Raw genomic sequence first — 21,324 nt, forward strand, 5'->3', positions numbered from 1 at the left:
TAGCTGAAGGTAGCTAAAAAATATAAGGGTGAGAAAGTGCTGATTCCTTTGGGATCCCAATAAGAAAGGCACAAACACTTGCAAGGCAGGTCACTGTTAATAACTCAGAAAAGGTGATAGCAAGGTATAAAATTTTATGTCCTTTCTGATGCTGGAAATCCTGAGATGATACGGCTTTGGATGAATCTCTGATCAGAGCATGGCACACTGTAGGTCTTGTCTGGTCTGTATAAACTAGTGCTCTTGCGGGGTTTTGCTCGCAGGAGAGATTCATCAGTCTCTGTTAGCAGTTGGGTCTGGAATGTGGGGTTTGAAGCGTCCCTTGGACAACGTTCTCTCATGTCCTTATTAATAAAGCTGCAGTTCATGAGCGGATGCGTGTAATATTTCAAGTGGAAAAGACACTGTACTGTACATATACTTAAGATTAAACACACATTGATTAATTCCACATTGATTATGTGTACATTCATTAATTTTACTATTGATTAGACACAGCATGATTCAGTAGCAATCACATGGTATCCATGATAGAGATGTATATCTGATGTGGGTCACTAACTGCTTGTTCAATAATAGTCTTACAGGTTGATCACTACAAACAAGTTGAAAGGTCTTCGTAGTACTTGAGTTGGCTTGAAAGGGGATCAGTTTTACAGGGACTAATGGGGTAGATTTAGGCTGACTTAATCAGCTTTCAGATGGACTGGAAGATTCAGAAGAAAGTGATAGGTATGGTTAACAGGCAAATACTGTAAAGCATGCGGAGTCATTGCTTCCAGTCATCTTTTTCCATTTGCAGTTGTGCCACAGTGTTTCCTGAGAACTGGCTCTACTAACCTGCAGTGTGCCAGTGAGACTTCTTGTGTGGTAGAGTGCACAGTTATTTCTGAGAGTGCTCAAACCCAGATGCGTTCCTGTCTCTCTGGTTTCTGAAGGAACTTCTCAAAGAAAGAATCAGCATTTCTCTTTACCTCAACTTAAATTTCATGGGTTGTAAACCTCTGGGTTTTTTAACTTTTACTGTTCTCTGTAGTTTTGTTTCTACACCACCTTTGTGTTTTCCACTTGTAGGTCAGTTGAGTAACTGCCTGTAACGTTTACAGAACTTTATATTAGCTAATTAGCCAAAGTGTTTTGGTCGCTAATTTGTCTAAAAGTATTTTTCTATGAGAGTGTTCTAAATTCAAGTCTGCTGTCAGTGAATGTAAGTCCTGGCATTTGCATTCTGTGAGCAAGCAGAGCTAAAATTTCCCCTTTAAAAATAATCGTAAAAGTATCTCAATGTCAGTGAGCCCTGCTGATTGATCATGGGCTCCTCCTGCTAAGTTAAGAAACAGAGCAGTAGAGGTAAGTTGTTGTACTTGGTATTGGTCATAGTAGAAAGAGAGTAGGCAGACATGTAGTGTATGAGGACGAAGAAATAGTAACACATACTGTTAGCTAGACTTTTCTTTAGAGAAAACAGAAGGGAACTCTGAATTTCTGGTAGTGCAAGTTTTCCAGATGAATTTGTAGTAATTTTGATAAATGTACTTTGGTCACAGTTCCATGGTTGTATGATTGATGCATATTTCTTGGGCTAGAGATGGTGGTGTGTACATTGGAAGTGGTCCAAGAAAAGTCCTTCCTGAGGCAGCTGTTTACTTTTGTTAGTTAGCATCCTGTTTCTTTGTTCCTTGATAGAGTTAGCTGCAAGTGGGGAATGGGAAGCTGCATTCATAGCTCCAGAAGCGTCAGTGGTCATGTACGTGCTGCCTGTCTGATACAGCAGTATGGGCTGGTATAATTTCTCAGCCCAGTTACCCATATACAAACGTGGTTTGCAGCAAAGTATCTTTCTCTTGCTTTGTGGAAATAATGCATAGTAAAGGCAAAATTATTTTCTTGAATATAGTTATTGTGTTCCAGCAGATAGCAAGTGCTTTTTCCAACTATTTTTTTTTTTTTTTTTTTTTGGACCTGAATCGGTTGGTGTAACCCACTTTATATTTTGGAAGGTAGTGGTGAAGGGAAGAGTGATCAGTTTCTCGTTGACTAAGCAATTGAATTTAGTTGGTGGCAAAGTGTTAAGTATTTGAAACTGTTCTTTTCTGAACTACAAGTGTAGTTTAATCTACACAGATTGTAGAGGGCTTTGAGACATTTGATGAGGATCCATACAGAATTGTCTTATAATATGTAATTTCACTCTAGAGAAAGGAGCTGGCTATAAAAGACTTCCTGAGCCTTTATTTTTCTAATCCTGTACAGGATTTTATCTGTGTTTTCCACTGTGTGCAGTACAGTATTCTTTGTAAAAGTGGGAGATAACATGAATGAAACACACATTCAAATGTCTTTTTGCATCTGTCACAAAAAGATTGTCCAAATAGGATTTGTAGCACAATTCTTCTGTGCTAATGAAAACTTATTTGGAAAAGACTGATCTCTGAGAGTACTTTAACATTTCTGTTTAAGGATATTTAACTAAAATACCCTTAAAAAGCTTGTTATTAGACTTTCTGAAGTCCTAATTGATACTATTAAGGAAATGAGCAGTTATGTATCCTTTCTTGGAATTGCTATTTGTGTTTAGCAGCAGTGTCAATTGATATGGGGGGGAAAAAGATTTTTCTCTGCACTAAAATTTGTAATGGCTATCAGTTCATTTCTGTGTTGGTCTTATTGGGGAAGCTTGGTTGCTCAGCATTTTTGTTGAGAATGTGGAGTCATCTTGGTCAAAGTTATTTGTTTGTGGATTTGTTTTGAAACAGCACTTCGGCTTAATGGGTTTTCAGCCCTAAACTGGTGTTTGATAGCTAGTACCATGAATGTGGTATCTATTTTCAATAAAAATCAAAAGCTAGTACTTAGGATGGGAAACTTTTTAAAGAAAAGAACATGAACTAGTAATCCGTAGGGTGTTTTATCAGAGGGGAGATTGTGGCAAAATTCTGGGTGAATGTTTGGCTTTGAAAAGTGTGGTCCAAGAGAACTGAAACAGAACTAAGGTTAAAATCCAAAGAAAATTAAGTATAACCCTTTAAAGTATGAAAATTCATCATCTCCAATGGCAATTTCATGAGAATTGAAGTGGTTTAACTTAATGTTGATTTGTATGTGTGGGCTTAGCAGCTGTAACTGGTTGTGTTTTTGATTGTAGAATTTGAATGAAACTGTTTCTTCCTAATGATTGAATCTTGTGAGCATTAAGTGCTTCATGGATGCTGGTAAAAGTAGTGGTAGACTTAACCAAAGGCTGTCTGTTTGCATGGAAGACTGAGTGGTCATGATAATGCATTGCTTCCCATGATGCAGTTTTAGGGAAATTAACTTGTATATACCAAAGAGCATTTTGTAAGATGTAGGGTCACAATGTCTGTATTCTTCCTAACTGAAATACCTGCCATTCTGCTGCTATTGCGGTCAGCTTAAGTTGCTTTAATAATAGTTCTGTTTTGTAGAGCGAGTTTTACGATGCTGTGCTCTGTGAGAAGCCTTAAACTTTGGAGAAAATGTTTGTTCCTCTGGTCCAGAATAATGTAACATTGTTGGTTTAAGGGCTTTGTAAAAAGACACCATGTTAGGAAAAGAATTATAGTCATGATTTTATTTTTCTTCTGATGTTGAAAGTAATAGTTGTTTTAAAATACTTTAAGTATACATGAAATCTTGAGAGAGAACAAGCTGTTATTTTGTTGAACCGTGGCTGAAATATTTTTTTCACTCAATTTCTTCTCTACTTTGAAACATGTAAAGGTATTTGGAAATAACTTGCTAGATAATTTTTGTAAATGTATACATTTGTAGGGTATAATAATGTGTATTTGCCATCGTTTTTGAAGACTACTTACATCAGTGTATGTACTTACGGTTTCAAAAAGTACCTAACCAGTACTAAAGTATATTTAAGTCACGTATTTTGTAATACTCTAAAATTGGGCTACAGACTTTCTTATTCTGTTCCTTGCATAAATGCATCATTAAAAGGATAGTAAAGAACAAAACAAAGCTCTTTCAGTGGAATGAAATATGGGAACCGGAGTGGAGGCATGGCAGAGCATAGCTGAGCTTCCATTCTTGGCCCATGCTGAGCTGCACTCCAGCTGCTCCGTCCTGCTGGCTTCAGACTGCAGAAAGCTGAGTGGGGCCCAAGGGGCTCCCCCTCTTTGGAGGACAGTAAACGCATTGCTAAGGTGCAGTTATTTTGTCTGACATCCTCCCTGCCCAAGAGCTCAAACCCACACCCCAGTGGGGTGGTATTGCCCAGCCTCTCATCTTAGTCTCTAGGCCTGCTTGCTTAGAACTAAGTGTAGGAGCAAGCCCTGTTGGTTTACTGTTTCACTAGGAACGACCTGGCGAGCGTAGAGGGTTTCCAAGGGTTTCTCTTGAAAGCGAAAGCATGTCAGTTCCAACTGTAACACTTTCACCTTTGTTCATTTTTCCCTTGGGCTCTTGGGATGAAGTCTTTGTGGAGTCTATTTAGGTAAGCAGCTAGAAGAACAAATAGAGTTGAATTAATTTCGGTTATCATAGCTGAGTACATGGCAAGCAGTGTGTAGTATAGAAAATTAAGATTGTCGTACCTTTTTTAAGGCATAAAAAAGCTGGAATCTTTTCATGTATTGCCATCTTGAAGTATTTATCTTGTATTTTAAGTCTCAGCATCCATAAGGGAGATTTATACAGGCAATAACTAATTTTTAAAGCATAAAACCACCTGTTCAAATTCTGTGCAAGAATAATGGAAAAAACATTTCTGTGGTGTGCATGTTTGCATGTTAGGTGTCTTCCAGTTAATGGGGGTGATGTGTGTGTGTCACGATGGATGAGATATTAATTGTGGATGCAGTAAGATAGTGAGGGGGAAGAAAGAGTATGACTCCAGCTTCTTATTTAATGAGCAGGAATTCAGAAATTCTGAAGCTTCATTAAATATCAGAACAGTACTGAGCTGCGTGATCGATGTTGCTGTTGCGCTGTTCTGCAGTTCACAAAATTTTGACTTCATAAAATTACAGGAAAACGTTACTTTTTATAGCATTGACTTGAAGCTGTTGTACTGTAGTCAGGTTTTACGACTTCACTTGTATCTGTGCTATTGTTGGATACTTCTTAATGTTGTTTCTCCTTTCTTTGTGTATAAGAAAATGTAAATACGCCTTCTTAGACCTTCATTAATGAGCAAGAAAGTAGGGGCAGGGAGTGAAATTTATCTGGGGTGATTACTTTCTGACCAGGTATCGACAATGAGTTAAAGGATTATTAATACATATTTAACTGTTAGGATCTTATTTATCTAATGATGCGTTCAGTGATGACAGTCTTCTCAGTTGCATGTCCAGTGTTTTATTATTACAGGTGGTACTGCATGAAAATAAGCTGAAGTGTAGATTTATTTTTTTTTTAAGTGCAATCGTTATAGAAAACTACTTTTTAATGGCATTAGTACTGTGTTGCTCTGGTATATGTTGTTTGAAATTTAAATTTACTGCTCTCCTTCCCTTCAGACTTTGGTTTTGTTCCTTAGGTTGCACGTCTTCAAAAAATCCCTGATGGTGACAATGAGACAATGATTCCTGTACTGTCTTCAAAAAAAGCAAGTGAATTGCCAGTTGATGAAGTAGCAAGCATTCTGCAAGTAAGGGATTTTGCGTGTGTTAAGAATGCGCTGATGTTATTTCTTAAGGACAGATCTTGTCATTGGAAGTCTATGCGTTATCATGCAGCTTGATATTAGCTGTTGTCTACTTCTAAAAACATGTTGATTTTTAAATTGTTACTTGAAATGCTCTAATCTCTAATGTTTAAAAAAAAAAAAGATATTTGGATGGGGGATGAGATTCCACGTGAAAATGTTTGTATTTCTGTATGCTTTGAAGATTGTTTTTTGTTAATAAAAAACCTAGAGTCAATCTTCTAATAAAATTCTGTCCTATTTGTCATAGCTATTGCTTCCATTTCTCGAGGGAATCCTTAATGTCCTTAATTTATTTTGGTAGCCTCCATTTTAGGTAGAGGAACAGAATTGAGAAAGCTATCCATTGACAGATTTATGAAGCATTGAATTAGGGTTAATTTTTATGATAGATGGTCTTTTTTTTTTTTTTTTTTTTCGTTTTCTGTACTGCTTAAGGAGTACACCATGATAAATGTTGATCACTGGCAACTCATGACTTTGAAGCTATTGCTGTCCTTTGGCTGAGTAACTGAACTCCTGACATAATCATCAAGAGTCTGAACTATGCCCACAGTTCAGCTTGTTGGAAGAGTTTTCTGCAGGGAAGATCACCAGTCATTTAGAGATGTGAAACAGCATCTGCTTCTGTAGTAGTTCCATGAATTTTTGTTGAATCTCTTAAGTACTGACAAATTGAGTTTTTAAATAGTAGTTAGTTAGCTTTTATTGTTATATACAGATTAGTACCAAGCTTGACTTTCTGATGTTGGACAAATTTGTGTAATCTAAGGCTATATTTGGTATTGGAATTTATTTTGAAGTCTGGCTTATCAATGTAATTGCTGACTGTGTTATTCTTCACCTATTTTAATAGGCCAATCTCCAGAATGGCTTAAAAAACTGTGAAGTTTGTCATAGACGGGCATTCCATGGATGGAATGAATTTGATATTAGTGAAGATGAACCGCTGTGGAAAAAATATATTTCCCAGGTTAAGATTTTAATCCTTTCTGCTTTTAATATTTGTTGGTAGTTTTGCTCTTTATTATTAGCTTTCGCATGCATGAACATATTCTGATAAAAGTGGGGAAACTCTAGTAGAATAGGAAATTGCAATTTTTATAATTAATATCTAATTTACCTGTTGAAAAAGCTTTTCTTTAGGTACATGCCAGAGTTCTAATTACGTGATTTGTTCTTGAATATGTGCTCGTAACTAGCCAAAGGGTACCATTCATAACTAGCCTACTACAGTATAAACAAATGTAGGAGACTATTCTTTTTGTCCTAAAACTGTGAATTGAGAAATGTAAGAAACAGTTTTTTCCTGTTACGTATTGAATATGATCTAGTTGAGGTCTTTAATATTTAAAAGAACCCTCACATAAACATCTGAACTGTACAGAGTCAGATTTTCTTTCTACTGGTAGGTCAGAAATATTTTAAGTACAGAATAATATGTTTCAAAAATTGATCAGATGTGCTTTGAGGGGTAGAAGAAATGATATTTCTGTCAAGAGTATTGCTGAATTACAGTTCTGTTTCATTTCAGTTTAAAAATCCCCTTATTATGCTTCTCCTGGCATCTGCAGTCATCAGTGTTTTAATGCATCAGTTTGATGATGCTGTCAGTATCACTGTGGTAAGAAACTAAAATTTTATCTTCGTTGGGACTACTTCAGAATGTGTGACCACGTGTACTTTCACCACTATACAAATGCCAGTATGCGCTGGGATCGCTTGCTTCCAATTAATGAATTTGATTTGTGTGTTGTCATCGAATCTGTTTAGCTTGTGACTGGATTTTGTTTTCTTTTCTTGACTGATAGCAGTAGTGCATAGCAAAATACATCAATGACTAATTACCTGGCTGTATCTTGCATTTTTACTCTTTCATTGGTTGAAATGCCTGTCTTCAGGCGTTTGTTCAGAGGAGAAGTTTTAGGTGTCTTCTATGTAATTTTTATCTCAAATTATGCTTTAACTTCAACTTGAAACCAACATAAGCCTTCAGTGAACTTACTTGAAAGATGTAATCTTTTAAAACATTAAAAAGAAATGTAACCTGAACTCTCCAAAAATAGCAGAAGCTGAAATAATGAATTTTATTAGAAGTTTGCAGTTAAATAGAGTGCTAAACTGGTGAGCCAAATATAGTACTGCTAAACATTCATCATTGCAAATGACACAAAAGAAAAATATAATCCCTTTGACCTTTTTGGGGTGATAGGTGATAAATGAATTGAGATTTCTATATGATCAGAGGGAAGTTCTAGCTGTTATTTGTCTTGGCTGACATCCATGCACTTTATGTTGAGTTTTGCTTCTATAGTTAAGGTAACTGGAGGTTTGCTCCTAACCTCTCAAATTCTTTAGGAAGAATAGTTTTCTTTGGAAGATAAACTGTGTGGCTTCTTTAAGAAAAACATGCAATTTTGAATTTGAGTATAGTGTTAGTTTGGAATGGTCTGTTGTATTCTGAAGTTGGATTTGGGTAAATTATTGTATTATGTGTCTGATTATTGTGGCTGACAGTTGAATTATTACATATTTTTTCCTTGGTTAGTGCCCTTAAGTCTATTTCCTAACCCCCTTGAACAAGGCAGTGAGAAAAGAACAGGGCAGTTAGTGTAAGGGAGCAGTAATTTCTGCATTCTATGCTAGAACCTGAGAAAGAATCTTTAACAGCCTTGTGAACTTTGGTAGAGGTGTCTTAAAATATGGAGAAGTGTGGGTGAGTTACAGTTCATCAATTGTGTTTTTTGTCTAAGTTCTGATGAACCTACCATTTAGTCTTCTTGTTATTGATGCCCCCTTTATCACCTAGTGAATATTTGTTTTGCTTCTTTTCCAGATGATAATGCAGTTTTTATCTGACTGTATATTTGTGCTCAGAGCCCTAGCAACAAAACTAATTTGCTGCTGAAGATCAATGACTTATTTCTTTTGGTGGCAATGCTGACTTGAGCAGCTTTTGCCATATTTTTAGCTCTGCTGGTACAAGTGTATTGTAAAACTTTTTGATCTGGACTGGGAACTGATGAAGATTAAAGAAATAAAATAAAAATTACATACCTTTTTGCGTTTGAAGGATATTGGCTTCTTGATGCAAGCCGTTGCACATAAACACAAGCTGAGACACTGATGTGAGGTTAGGAGTGCAGAGCTGTGCCGGGTAGCATGAACTGTAGAAGATAATATTGTCTCCAAAGAAACCCTGTCTGTAGCTGCAGTGGAAATACTCTAGGGAAAGGTGGAATATATAACATTATTTCCTAATATTCGGTTGGTGAGGCTGATGTTAGTATCACAAACAAAGCAGGCTTACTGGATTTATCCTTGATTTAGTTAAGAGTTCTTCAAGAGAGTTTTTCTCTTGCAAAATTGTAATATCTTGGCTATTTTTTAATAGTTGCTGTGTGTACTTTAAAGGCTTAATGAATTGTTTTATCTCACCTGCTTTTGTTTTCTTGTAGGCAATACTCATAGTTGTTACAGTTGCCTTCGTTCAGGTGAGACAGCTGTTTAAATAAGATTATTGCTTTTATGTAAACTTCTGTTTGTAGGACTGAAGTAGTTGTCTTGGTGCATTGTGCTGTGAATGGTTGAGTAAAGAGCTCTGTGCTTTCATCCAAGTCTATTGCCTTTTCTAAAGTGCATGATTTGTCCTGCTTTAACTACATTGACATTTATGCATCGTTGTTGGTGTTATACTCGGCCATAAAAGAGTACTTGTAAAGAAGCACTCAGAATAAACAGTGTAGAAGTACTTAAATATTTAGCTTCATATAAAATAGATTTTGAAAATATACCTCTGGCTTCAATTTTGTATAAAAATAAAAAAAAAAGAAATTGTCATTAAGGAATCTTAAGTCATAAAGAAGCTGTTTTCATTCTGTAAATACACAGCTTTACTCAGTGTGTACCTGAACCAAAACTGCTTTGTGTTTGTATTTTATCTTTGTTTACCTTAATTCTGTAATCTGTGTATTGAGTTAGAGATGAGTTGTGTTATCTTAGTTCTCCAGGGGCTATGAGCATGAACACAGTATTTTAAGTACTAACTTGTTAAGCTATAGAACTATATGAACATATATAAATAATATAAACATTATAAACTGTATAAATATATATAATATAAATATAAAACTACAGATGTCTGGTCCTTGAGTTTAGAAGCATTACTGCAAGTATTACAAAGACCTAAAGATATTGAAGGAAAATGCAAAGGACCTCTGCTATTGTTTCAGAAGAAATGCACGTAGGCAAATCTGTAATTTTTTAGGTATTTGGAGCATATTTGCTTTTTAAAGTATCTAATATGGAACTGTTAAAGGGCATCTCTTGTCTGATTGTTTGGAATATTACTTTAATACAACTTTACTAATAAGATAAATTTCAGTAGATGTGGATGTATCTTACCATTTAAATTTTGCCTGTTATCTTACTTTATTTTTTTTAAATGTCCCTGCAGGAGTACAGATCAGAAAAATCTCTTGAAGAGCTTAGTAAACTTGTGCCTCCAGAATGCCATTGGTATGTAATTGTCTGTCCTTTCAGTCATAAATTAAGTCATGTTAAGTTTAATCTGAAATGAGTAAATAAAAAAGATTTTACTGAACTTACCTCCTTTCTATCAAGCTCTTTCGCTGATGTAAAACATGCTTGCTTTTACTCATTTTAAAGATTGTTTTGTGAGCGTAAAAAAAGTACTCCATGTTGTTGCCCTTGTGAACCCTTCAGATGATGATACTGATGTGTAACTTCTAAGAAACAATCAGCAAATTAGAAATAATATTTTGCTGAAACCAGTAACATTGCAATGCACAGTGAACAGTGTGAATGCTTTTCTCAGGCAAAATGCCAGAGAAGACATTCTTATTGCTCTTCATGTTTTTACCTCCAGTGTACGAGAAGGTAGAGTGGAACACACGCTTGCAAGAGATTTAGTCCCAGGTGATACAGTCTGCCTGTCAGTTGGAGACAGAGTCCCGGCTGACCTACGATTATTTGAGGTATATACCTAATATTGCTTTAATATATACCTAATATTGCTTTAATATTGCTTTAATATTTAATAACTTTTCTTCTTGTGGGACAGAGGGGAAGAGAAGATAGTCACTGAATACCGAAGTGCAATAAGTGTTATTGTTTGGAATTCACAACTATTTTGATAGAAATTCTGAAATAATTACTTTCCAAATGCAACAGTACATTCCTAACAATATTTATAGTTTGTTATTGTAGGACAATATTGAGAGGCAAGAATTTTCCAATTTTATGTAGTAATACATTCTTGAAAATTTTAGTTGAGTACTTTTTCCTCAATGTTGAGTATGATGTAAAATGATTGTTTTCAGTCTGAATGACAACATTTTGGCAGGTGTTTTTGAGCCTTTATTTGCAGTAATCGGTAGGGTGTAGGCTAGTTTCTGAGACAAATTTATGGGGCTCTTGAGAAATTTGTCTGGATCATCTGTTGTTAGCCCCTGTAGTGTAGCTAGTACTTGAGTGGGTTTCTTTGTTGTCACCACAAACACTTTCTCCTTCCTTCAGCAATTGTATAGTCTTTGCATTGCTAGGAAACTGCTGTTGCAGGAGCACTACTTTCTTGCTCATAAGATTGTAGCATGCTATGATAGCAGCATGCTTGGGCCTGTTACAAAGGAAAGTAGAAACAGAATTAGATGTTCCTCAGCTGTCTGTAACTCTATACCAGATGAAAGTTTGTGCCATCCTTATCTCAACTGCTTTTGCAGATCATTTGAAAGTAAGAGCATGTCATCTTATTTTCATCTTGTCTCTACTGGACATTGTTACGGGGTCGTGGATTTAAAAAAAAAAAAAGTAAATATGGAGATCATCTTTTCAGAGAAAGAACTAGATCTCTTCTAAATATTCTGGTTGATACTGTCCTAGAAAATTGTAGAAATGGTAATTAGGCACTATTTACTTTCTGAAGCCTTTCATATATGTGAGAAGTTTCTTCACTGGTTTAATCTTGTATGTGCAATCTTGTTTTCCAAAATATGTTTGAAGACCTTTTCTGCCCCATGTTTTCTGGGTGATAATGAGTGGTCCATCAAGTTTTATGGTAATCTTATCTAAAGCCAGAATATTGCATCAAGAACTAACACACCTATAACAGTGTAGGCTTCAAACACAATTCCTTTTGGTAGTGATGAGAAATGTTTTAGAGCTCATGGCTAAATATGAACAGTAGCAAAGTGGCATCTTCATCCTGTTTCAGTTTGGAGCTGAGGAATACATCACAAATACAAAGTTACTATAGAACTTTCTGGAGTTAATTCTTTATAGCTTTGATTGAAAGATTAATTGCAGTTTTTGACAAATGTCCATTTTCCTTTATTGATACAGCATCCATCTTTTAAAAGTGAGTACTGCACTGGTAACTTTTTGAGATAATAGCAGGAATTAGAGGGATTTGACTGATCAGAAAGCACTTTAGTAAAGGTACTATCCTCTTTTAACATTGACTAAATTATTTTTGATCTAGCAGCCCGTGTTCATTTTGTTGTCCAGCCAGAACTGGAGTGCATCAGAATTAACATGCCACTTAAAAAAGCCAAAGCAAAACACTAAAAAGCACTCAACCTGAACCTCTGAGTGATCTGCTATAGTGTGGTGGTACAGAGTGTAATGTAACTGATTCTTGCTTGCTCCTTGTAAGTGATATCCTTTCAAAGAGTTTTGGCAATTGAGTTTTGTTACGCATCCTTTGATGCTGTTTTTCTTAAGAAGGTTCTCTTGAAATTTAGTGATACCGTCACCAATAGTGACTTTATGCTTTTTAATAATGCACAATTATTTTAATTAAATTTTGCGAGTAGAATTTTGTGATTTGGGCTTTGGCTCTGTTCAAGACCCATTAACATCAATACATTAAGATGTACAAATTGGTGTCATTGGAAAAAGACTTTTTCTCTTAATTCTACATTTTGAGAAGTTATTTTTTGGTTTGGATTGTATTTATAGAACACATTTTATTTTCTTCGTCTGTCAGCTGATTAATACAGAATAATTCATTTTTAGCTTTTCCTTCTCAAACTGCCCCCACATGCTACCAAAAAACTACAAGAGTAAAACTTAAACCAAAAAAAAGAAGGCGGTTTCTCTTCCTCTAGTGGATGTGACTGTTGCCTGAATAGCATTTTTCCTGTAGAGAATTTGTGAACAAAAAACTCTGTATGAAATATGATTCTTGTTAGTGAGTTCTTAATGGACTGTGATAGGAGGAAGTGGACAGAGGAAGAGTTGAGAGGATAATATGCGCGTGCACTTGCATTCCCAGTTAATCATTTTGTTTGGTGACAGATTGCATCACAATTGCAACCTCTTGAATGTTATGGAATAACAATCATGAACATAAAATTATGAGTAAGCTTTGACTTCCTTCGAAGTGAGAGCTTGTTGCATCTCTGCAATATTCTGTAGGAGTGCTTGTTGCTTTGTTGATCCTTAAAATATGGCCTTACCATATGAATAAATTGGATGTATTTTTAATGGTCAAAATTGGGAAACTTCTATTAACATTTCCAACTAGTTACAAAAGATTGTCATACTTTTTACCTATTTTGTTTTCAAAGGCTGTGGACCTTTCTGTTGATGAATCCAGTCTCACAGGTGAGACGGCTCCTTGCTCTAAATCTACAGCTCCTCAGCCAGCAGCAACCAATGGAGACCTTACTTCTAGGAGCAATATTGCTTTCATGGGAACATTGGTCAGATGTGGAAAAGCAAAGGTAAAATCGTTATTAACAGGGAAGAGTATTTTCCATGTTTCAACTATTTGAAGGCAGCTCTTATTTTTAAAGTTCACCTATCAATTAAGAAGTGTACTTTAATGACTACATATGTTTGGAGTTTTCAGAAACAATAAAAATGGAATAGAAATAGTTTTTACTGGAAATACGGAAGGCTACTGTGATATACTGCAGAGCTTTTCTCACTGGTGCTTTTTCAGACACCGGTTCAAAAAGAAAACTGATCTAGGGCCAGAGGAACTTGAATTTATAGGGAGCAGACTCCTCTGTCTACGATGTGGCCTTTTGTTTCTAGAACTACATTCACATGTTTGAAAATATGTAACTGGAAGTACAGTTGTGGCTAGTGCTAGATGGGTGTTACCTGTTTGAGTTTTGTTACTGGTAGTTACTAAGTACTTCAGCAGTGCACAGAATAGCAATTTGTTTTACAGAGGCAAAATGTTTTTTAGCAAAAATATTCCCTGCGTGTGCCAAGAATTAATTTTATAAACAAAGCTAAAAAAAAAAATCGTAGCAGACTAAATGGCCTTTGCCCACTATTTGAGTCAGAGCTGTCAAGAACAACCACTAACATTAAACTTCAAATTTGAATTGGCTTTGGTTTTGCCTTTTTTTTTCTTTTTAGGGAATAGTTATTGGAACAGGAGAAAACTCTGAATTTGGGGAGGTTTTCAAAATGATGCAAGCAGAAGAGGTAAGATTGAGTATTTAGAAGCAAAGACATATATTTTGTAAGTGTGTATTTCATTCATTAAAACTTTGAATTTACTCCATGGGAACTTAGTTAAACTTAATTACATTGCTTCTAATATTTTTCTTTCTTTCAGTGAAACAAATATTAGCTCTTGAATGTGATAGTAGTAATTCAGTTCAGTGTAAGAAAATATCCGTAGGTGACTTAAAAATATTAACTGTGAAAATAATATTCTGAACCTGTTTAGTGGAACAAATCTCACTGCGATTTGTGGAAGTGCATGTTTTTTCAAGTCGAACTACATTTGTGCAAAAAGGATTAGTATGACAGATTTGTGTGCTACATGCACAGGAGTCTTGCCTTGATTAGCAGTGTCCTTCGGGGTTATGCATGTGTCTCCTGCTGCTTCATGATCTCCATCTTATCCTTTTATAAGCTCCCTTTGACTCCTGTATATGAAACTCCCAGAGTGATTTTTCTTTATTGCAGTACACTGATCCACATGGGGATTCAGTGCTTTGTGTATCTAGGGCTTTCTAGCTTCTCTGGCTACCTGACCAATGTAGGATCATAAGGGGTCAGTCTTATCTCCAGCTGTCAGGACATGATCAGGCGTGGTATAGGCAGCATTTCTTTTTTCCAGATATTTACATTTCTGAAATCTGCCAAAACAGATCATTCAATGCAACATCCAGGAGTGCATCACCAACCTTAGGTGGTTAGCTGCGGTGCCTTAGTACACCTTTCAAGGGAGTACTGCTGTACACTCACCAAAGGGGAATCCACTTTAATACACATGTGAGGAAAATATGATCATCTGTTCAATGGTATTTAGTTTGTATCGTAACAAGTGTAATTATTAGTGAAAAAAACTGCAAAACAACCCAAGAAAGAGCCCTGTGTGAGCATTCTACACCAACAACGTATTGCTGTTGTAGGGTTATTTTTTATGTTTATATTACAGTAAACTCATTTTAAAAGTAAATTTTGAAGGTAAGAGTGAATCAAACTTGATACCAGCTCTCTGAGTGGCACTTTCTTAATAATTTGTTGAACAAAGATGATTTTACAATGAACCTGTCTTCCTTATTTTGCCATGCTTTATACTGTACTCCACCATGTATTACTATTAAAAACTCCAGACTTCCTGGCATCCAATGTAAAAATCCACTTTCCTGGTTTTTGGTGGTGTTTGAATTTGGGTGGTTTGTTTTGGTTTTTTTTTTTTGAGGAGTGTGTGTGGATTTTTTGCACTAGATTGTCGAAGCAATTCCATAGTTTTTCTGTTTGGTTAAATTGAATTTTCTGCAGATGATTAACAAATACCTTTTCAGATATAATTGGACTGCCAGGGCTCTAATGCCTCTCTCTTGAAGTCAGTTTTATTCTTACAATCAAGAATGCTTCAGTCTTGGAAGAAGTGCAGTGACTTTTAGTCAGCGTGACTTATTTTATTTTTTTTTATAAAATCTTTGATACGACCTTTTGATTCATTTTCTGTAGACATTACAAAGCTTCCCAGAAATATTTCTAATAAATTTTTAATTTCATTGAAGTGTTCTTGAATCTTCTTGAATTCTACACAAGAATGGATCAGAGTAGTCTGTTTTCTCAAAGTAAACATATGGAAACATAGGGTATCGCTGCATCCTGTTCACTTGCAGTGTCTTGAGGTTTGCATGTCTGAAGTAGTGTGTGGTACAGTTCATGCTTTTTAGCCTGTGCTTGTTAACTGCTGCACATTTACTATTCATCAAGGCTCCAAAGACACCTCTGCAGAAGAGCATGGATCTCTTGGGAAAACAGCTTTCTTTGTATTCCTTTGGTATAATAGGTAAGAGAATTTACGTAAAAGAATTACAAATTACTGTGTAACTGAAACGAAAGCATAGGCTTGGAAAAACAAAAGGCTTGATCCTTTTTAATATTTTGGCTCCTCATTTTATTGGTCATTTTGAGTTCATGCCACTAATCATCAGAAGATTACTAATGTGACAACTTTCATCATAAGGTCATTTAACTTGTTTCTTCCTGCAAACATACTTTTCTGACTTACTTTTTGCCCTCTAAGTGCTTCCTTTTAAATTGCAATGTGTCTTGTATTCTGATGCAAGGTGCGCCTGAGTAACTTGCTGTTGGTATGATTGGGCAACATAACTGACAGAAACTTTCTTCACCTTTTGCCATACTAGTGGAATCATGCTTTGACAGTGAAAGAAATAATAGATTTTTATAGGTAACATAATGATAAGCTTGGTTTTGGCTATTTGAGTTCTTTTTCTTGTCCCTATGAGGCTACAGTAGATCTTAGTTTTATATTTATCCTGAACAACTGTTTTCTTTATAGGAGTTATTATGCTGGTTGGCTGGTTGCAAGGAAAGCATATCCTTGATATGTTCACAATTGGTGTGAGGTAAGATTTTTCTTTTTAAATAGTGTAGATCGTGCATTACAGCAAGTGTCTGAAAGCTAGTGACATGTATTATAATATGCTTGCTCACAGATTCTGCTTTTACATTCACATAAGTAATTCAAGATTAAAATAGACTTTGTGCTATAAAAAAGCAAATTCATACTAATTTTTAATGATACACTATGTTCCTGTTAGTCTCTTAAACTGTGCATTTGTATGGTGATTTCTGAGTGTCTTGTGGAACACCTGCAAAGAGACAATAGAGTTGTACAGTTTGAATGTCCATCACTGAGTAAATAAAGTAAATGTAATTTTGTAAGTGGCATTGGGCAAAACTAAGTTACTGCAAGCCTTGTGTCATGTAGTTCATTAGCTCATTTTCTAGCATATTATGGAAACTTAATCCCCGGGTGTTGTCTGCTGAGAACACTGAATTTGGTTGATCTAACTCTATACTTTTCTAAAAGTTGCTGAGTTGCTAATTACATGGACAGTGTGTAAGGCAGAAGTGTTTCTTTAAATGACAGGATCAGACTCTGGAGATTTACCCTTTTGCATGGTGGGTGTGGGTGGAAAGCACCAGGAACTGCATCTCTGAGCATTGTGTAATGAATTAGTGTGATCTTGTTTACACTGTTACCAGGTTTTTTCTGTGTTTGTTTTTAAATGACCTTCTGTGCTGTTCCTGGACTTAGCTTGCTGCCACATTGTGATCTGGAAGTAACAGCAGTGGATCAGTGGTCACTTGAAGTGGTCACATTTCCCAGTTCTGTTTAGTGCTGACTACACTTATTCTTCACAGTCTGGACTGCTTTGCACAGTCCTAATTAGTGTTTTCTGTAGGCAAAACAGATGTACAATTGATTTCTCCCTTCCTCCAACTTTTCTTCATACTTCTGCATAAGTAGTGGAGTAGAAATGTCTAAGTTGGTGCCTTTTGTTAGTCTTCAGTGTGTATCTTCTAATGAATGGTATACAACTAGAATCACATGGGAACGCTTCCTTTCACTTTAACCTCAGTGAACAGAGAGCTACAGAAACAGTGTTCTGAAGTGTAAATACATCATTGCTGCGTATTCATCTATGATGTTCTAAAACAAGATTTGTGTGTTTACTTTCGTTACAGTTTGGCTGTAGCTGCAATCCCTGAAGGACTCCCAATTGTGGTAACGGTGACACTGGCCCTTGGTGTGATGCGAATGGTGAAGAAACGGGCTATTGTGAAAAAACTGCCTATTGTTGAAACCTTAGGTATGACTAGACTAACTTAGAGATAGGACATCAGCACAGATATTGATGACTAATGGTTAAAATAAAGCAGGTATTCTTATTTTGCTAGTGTTGTGGTGGTACCTTTAAAACATTTCTAAATTGAATGCATCTTACACAGTTAGAATTCAGGTATATGTTTTTATAGGCCCTCTAACTACTTCTTTAAAATTTTTTTATTTAGCTGAAATAAACATTCTGTCAGTTAATAACATGACACACTAGCAATACTCTAAACTGTGTGAGTGATTGGATTGGATATATGGAGTACTCTTTATACTTGTTTGCTGTTAACATGTTGTTGTTAAATAAGACTTGTAAAATGATCTTTAAACTAAACTTTTGGCGTAAATTTAGAAATTATATTGACAATTGGAAACAAATCCGAATTTGAATATTAGAAAAATCTTTGTAGTCATAGTGCATTTTCAGGATGTTACGCTGCTCATATTAAAACTTAAAATCATTTAGAAACATTAAAGTGTAAAAACATTCTGTACACAGTTTCAGTCATGAAACACGTAAAGCATAGGACATGGAAAACAAATAGAAATACTGAGTTAAATAGTTCTGCTGCATTTGAATTTCTTTTTGCATTTGCAGACTGGAAATATTTTTTCCAATGCCTTTAGCAGAGTTCATTAGTGTTGCAAATTTTTTGTTGCTTTTGCCGTTGCTGCTGTGGTGTCTAAAAATGTCAAGATACTGCAACACTCTTTCAAAGTACTCTTTTCATATGTTAAAAAGGCATGTACAAATTTAATGTTTCTGTAATCTTTTCAGTCATTAAAATCTACAGGTTTAATAGTAAGTCATACTTAGATCAAAGTGGTGTGGCTGGTGTTAGATAGATGTGGCACTTTTTGAGAAAGAAGAATGACTGCTGTAAAGCAGGCTCTTGGCTTTCTTCCTCACTGGGAGTCGCAACTGATATTTCAGTAATGTACTTTGAGACACATCAAACTAAACCAAAGGAGAGGTAGTGAATGGAAGCATTTCAGATGAGTTTGGGATTTTAATTAGCTTTTTTATTTATTGGACAAACTTAGGAAGAACTTGTACAGCTGTTTTTGAAATCATTGAAAATTGTCTCTGTTTGTTAAATCTCGTTTTGTTTTTTGGTAGGCAGCTGCAGTATTCCTAGAAGTTTGCTTGTTTCGAATACTTTTGTTCTTGTTAGTTACATTGTTCTAAACAAGCGTTGTCTTTCAGTTGTTAATTGGTTATTTCAGGTTGTTGCAACGTAATTTGTTCAGATAAAACTGGAACTCTGACAAAGAATGAAATGACTGTTACTCATATTTTTACTTCAGATGGGCAGCATGCTGAGGTATGTAGTGAAACTCTGTTAAATTTTAATTTTCCTTTTTACTTTGTTGTGTGTGTCAGCTGAAACATAGCTGAGACATGGTGAGCATACTGCAGGTAAAGCATCAGTTAAGAAAGCTTAAGTTTGTTGCACCAAACTCCTGTTCCTCAACTTCCAGCTAATTTTGTTCTTCAGTTCATTTGGTATTGCAGCCTTTGAGCTGTGTTATCCAAGCCTTCTCTGGTTACAGAAGAATTTTTTGTGTAATATGTTAAGTTCTTAAATCTCTTGATGGCTGTAGGTCACAATAAAAACAAGGTGCTGAGATACAGTACGAAGACAAGTTGAGACACAGTGGTTTTCTTCAGTACAGAACGTTGAGGCTATTTTGCTGTTGCAGGTGCATAAAAGTAAAATTTGCGTGTTACAAGCATTTAAAATAGGGATATCCAGCTTTTGGCAAAAAGACAATTTATTGTGTGAACCTTCATACTGAGTATGTACTGTCATTCTTGCTTTTCCATAATGGATGGAGTTGGAAGTAGGAGCAGGACATGAAACAGCAGTTGTTGAGGTTGGGAAGTTGCTGCAAAGACTGAAGTAAATGCACAAAAGGGAAGCAAAAGCAGCAGGAAAGGAAAATCCGCAAGGTGTGGAACTAGGTGTGATTTCATGAGAGTGTTTTAAACAAGTTCTTAAATTCTCAAACTTCTTGATCAGTGGGGTGTTTTTTTCCCACATTACAGTTGTCTTGGCGTTGGCTTTTGTAAGTGTAAATACTGGCATTTTTTTTCTTATTCTTTCCTGTTATTTACTTATATTTGCTTGTGTATCCTGGTATTTATTTTTCTGTTCTTATAGGAATACTGTAATTGCTTTCTCTTTACTCCTAGTGCCATTTGTCTACATCTGGGTCAAATCACCTCCTTTTTTCTAATGGAAAGAGAATTTGAAATGACTGTAAAATATATCAGCCACTAATGCTGTACACATGAAGACTTCTTTAGGATCCTAGTGGGATGCCTGGGGTTTTTTATGCATTGAGAACAGTAATTTTGATGTTTTAACACCTTTCTGAGGTCTCAGCTGGGAGATTGTTCAACTATTTTTTTTTTTTGTCTTCTTACTGGATGAAAGTAGGATTCTGCTCTGTACTTCCATTCCCTTGTGATGGGTATGCATTATTAACAGGATAAAGATGAATAGGAGGAAAAGATTAGAAAACAAAAGAAAGAACTAAGAAAGAAAGCATGCCTAATACTGTAAGGAAAACACTGTATTTATTTATGCTAAGGAGTAAAATTGCTACTTTTAAACAAAAAATTAGTCTCTAATAATTCACTTGCTCTCATAGATTTTATTCCTTAATGTAGTACTTGCTACGTCAGAAACTGAGTAAGAGAATCTATTCACACTGAGTGAAATCAATCATCGTGAATGGCCTTTTTTCTGTAGTTTCTAGTAAAAAGCTGAGATTAAAGCTGTTATGAATCTGGTGAACGTTACATTGCATACTGCCTTTGGCTGTTTGTCTTGCAGGTTACTGGAGTAGGTTATAACAGGTTTGGAGAAGTGATGCTCGATGGTGAAGTTATTCACGGTTATAATAACCCTTCCATTAGCAAAATTGTTGAGGTAAGATCTTGGCACAGAGAGGTGACTTTTAATTGACAACGTAGCACAAGAGCTTTGTATGGCATTTACTTTGTGTTCTATTTTTCTCCCCTTTCATTCCTCATCTTTTAGGCTGGTTGTGTGTGCAATGATGCTTTGATTAGAAACAACACATTGATGGGGAAGCCAACAGAAGGCGCTTTAATTGCACTTGCTATGAAGGTGCGTACTTGATGGTGCTTTTTGGATTCATGGCAGGTGGGAAGTGTGTAAACATAAGTTGTGGGGGTTTGGTGTGGTTTGTTTGTGTTGGTGTTTTTTTTTTTTTTTCTTTTCTTTTTTTGGGTCTCCTAGATCTGCATTGCAACTCCTAGTCTCCTATGTTCCTTACCTGTTGGAAATCTTTGGGCATTCTGAAAGTTGTGAGAAAATTATTTAGAACTGAAGTAAATTTTTTTTTTTCATCTTTTTGCACTTAGTACTGTCTTTTTACCTACCACAAGCTAATTTACCTGTTGGATATTGATTGTGCTGTCTCGTTCTCAGTTCCCGTCCGAAACAGTAAGAAGTTGATA

The 21,324-nt window shown here is 35.7% G+C and overlaps 1 protein-coding gene across 1 annotated transcript in view; it reads left to right on the top strand.

Annotated features, from left to right (window-relative positions):
* Nucleotides 1-21,324, top strand: part of ATP2C1 (ATPase secretory pathway Ca2+ transporting 1) — a 64,240-nt gene that overhangs the window by 27,230 nt on the left and 15,686 nt on the right. Inside the window, exons 2-15 of the mRNA XM_086468115.1 lie at nucleotides 5,513-5,623; nucleotides 6,537-6,653; nucleotides 7,215-7,304; nucleotides 9,139-9,174; nucleotides 10,137-10,198; nucleotides 10,569-10,677; nucleotides 13,270-13,425; nucleotides 14,075-14,143; nucleotides 15,902-15,977; nucleotides 16,491-16,557; nucleotides 17,684-17,808; nucleotides 19,059-19,156; nucleotides 20,675-20,770; nucleotides 20,882-20,971. Of these exons, the coding sequence (XP_086324241.1) occupies nucleotides 5,513-5,623; nucleotides 6,537-6,653; nucleotides 7,215-7,304; nucleotides 9,139-9,174; nucleotides 10,137-10,198; nucleotides 10,569-10,677; nucleotides 13,270-13,425; nucleotides 14,075-14,143; nucleotides 15,902-15,977; nucleotides 16,491-16,557; nucleotides 17,684-17,808; nucleotides 19,059-19,156; nucleotides 20,675-20,770; nucleotides 20,882-20,971 (1,302 nt within the window). The remainder of the gene's footprint in view (nucleotides 1-5,512; nucleotides 5,624-6,536; nucleotides 6,654-7,214; nucleotides 7,305-9,138; nucleotides 9,175-10,136; nucleotides 10,199-10,568; nucleotides 10,678-13,269; nucleotides 13,426-14,074; nucleotides 14,144-15,901; nucleotides 15,978-16,490; nucleotides 16,558-17,683; nucleotides 17,809-19,058; nucleotides 19,157-20,674; nucleotides 20,771-20,881; nucleotides 20,972-21,324) is intronic.

The sequence above is a fragment of the Leptosomus discolor genome, chromosome 7, assembly GCF_034619465.1.
Source record: "Leptosomus discolor isolate bLepDis1 chromosome 7, bLepDis1.hap2, whole genome shotgun sequence".
In the NCBI taxonomy this organism is placed as follows: Eukaryota; Metazoa; Chordata; class Aves; order Leptosomiformes; family Leptosomidae; genus Leptosomus; species Leptosomus discolor.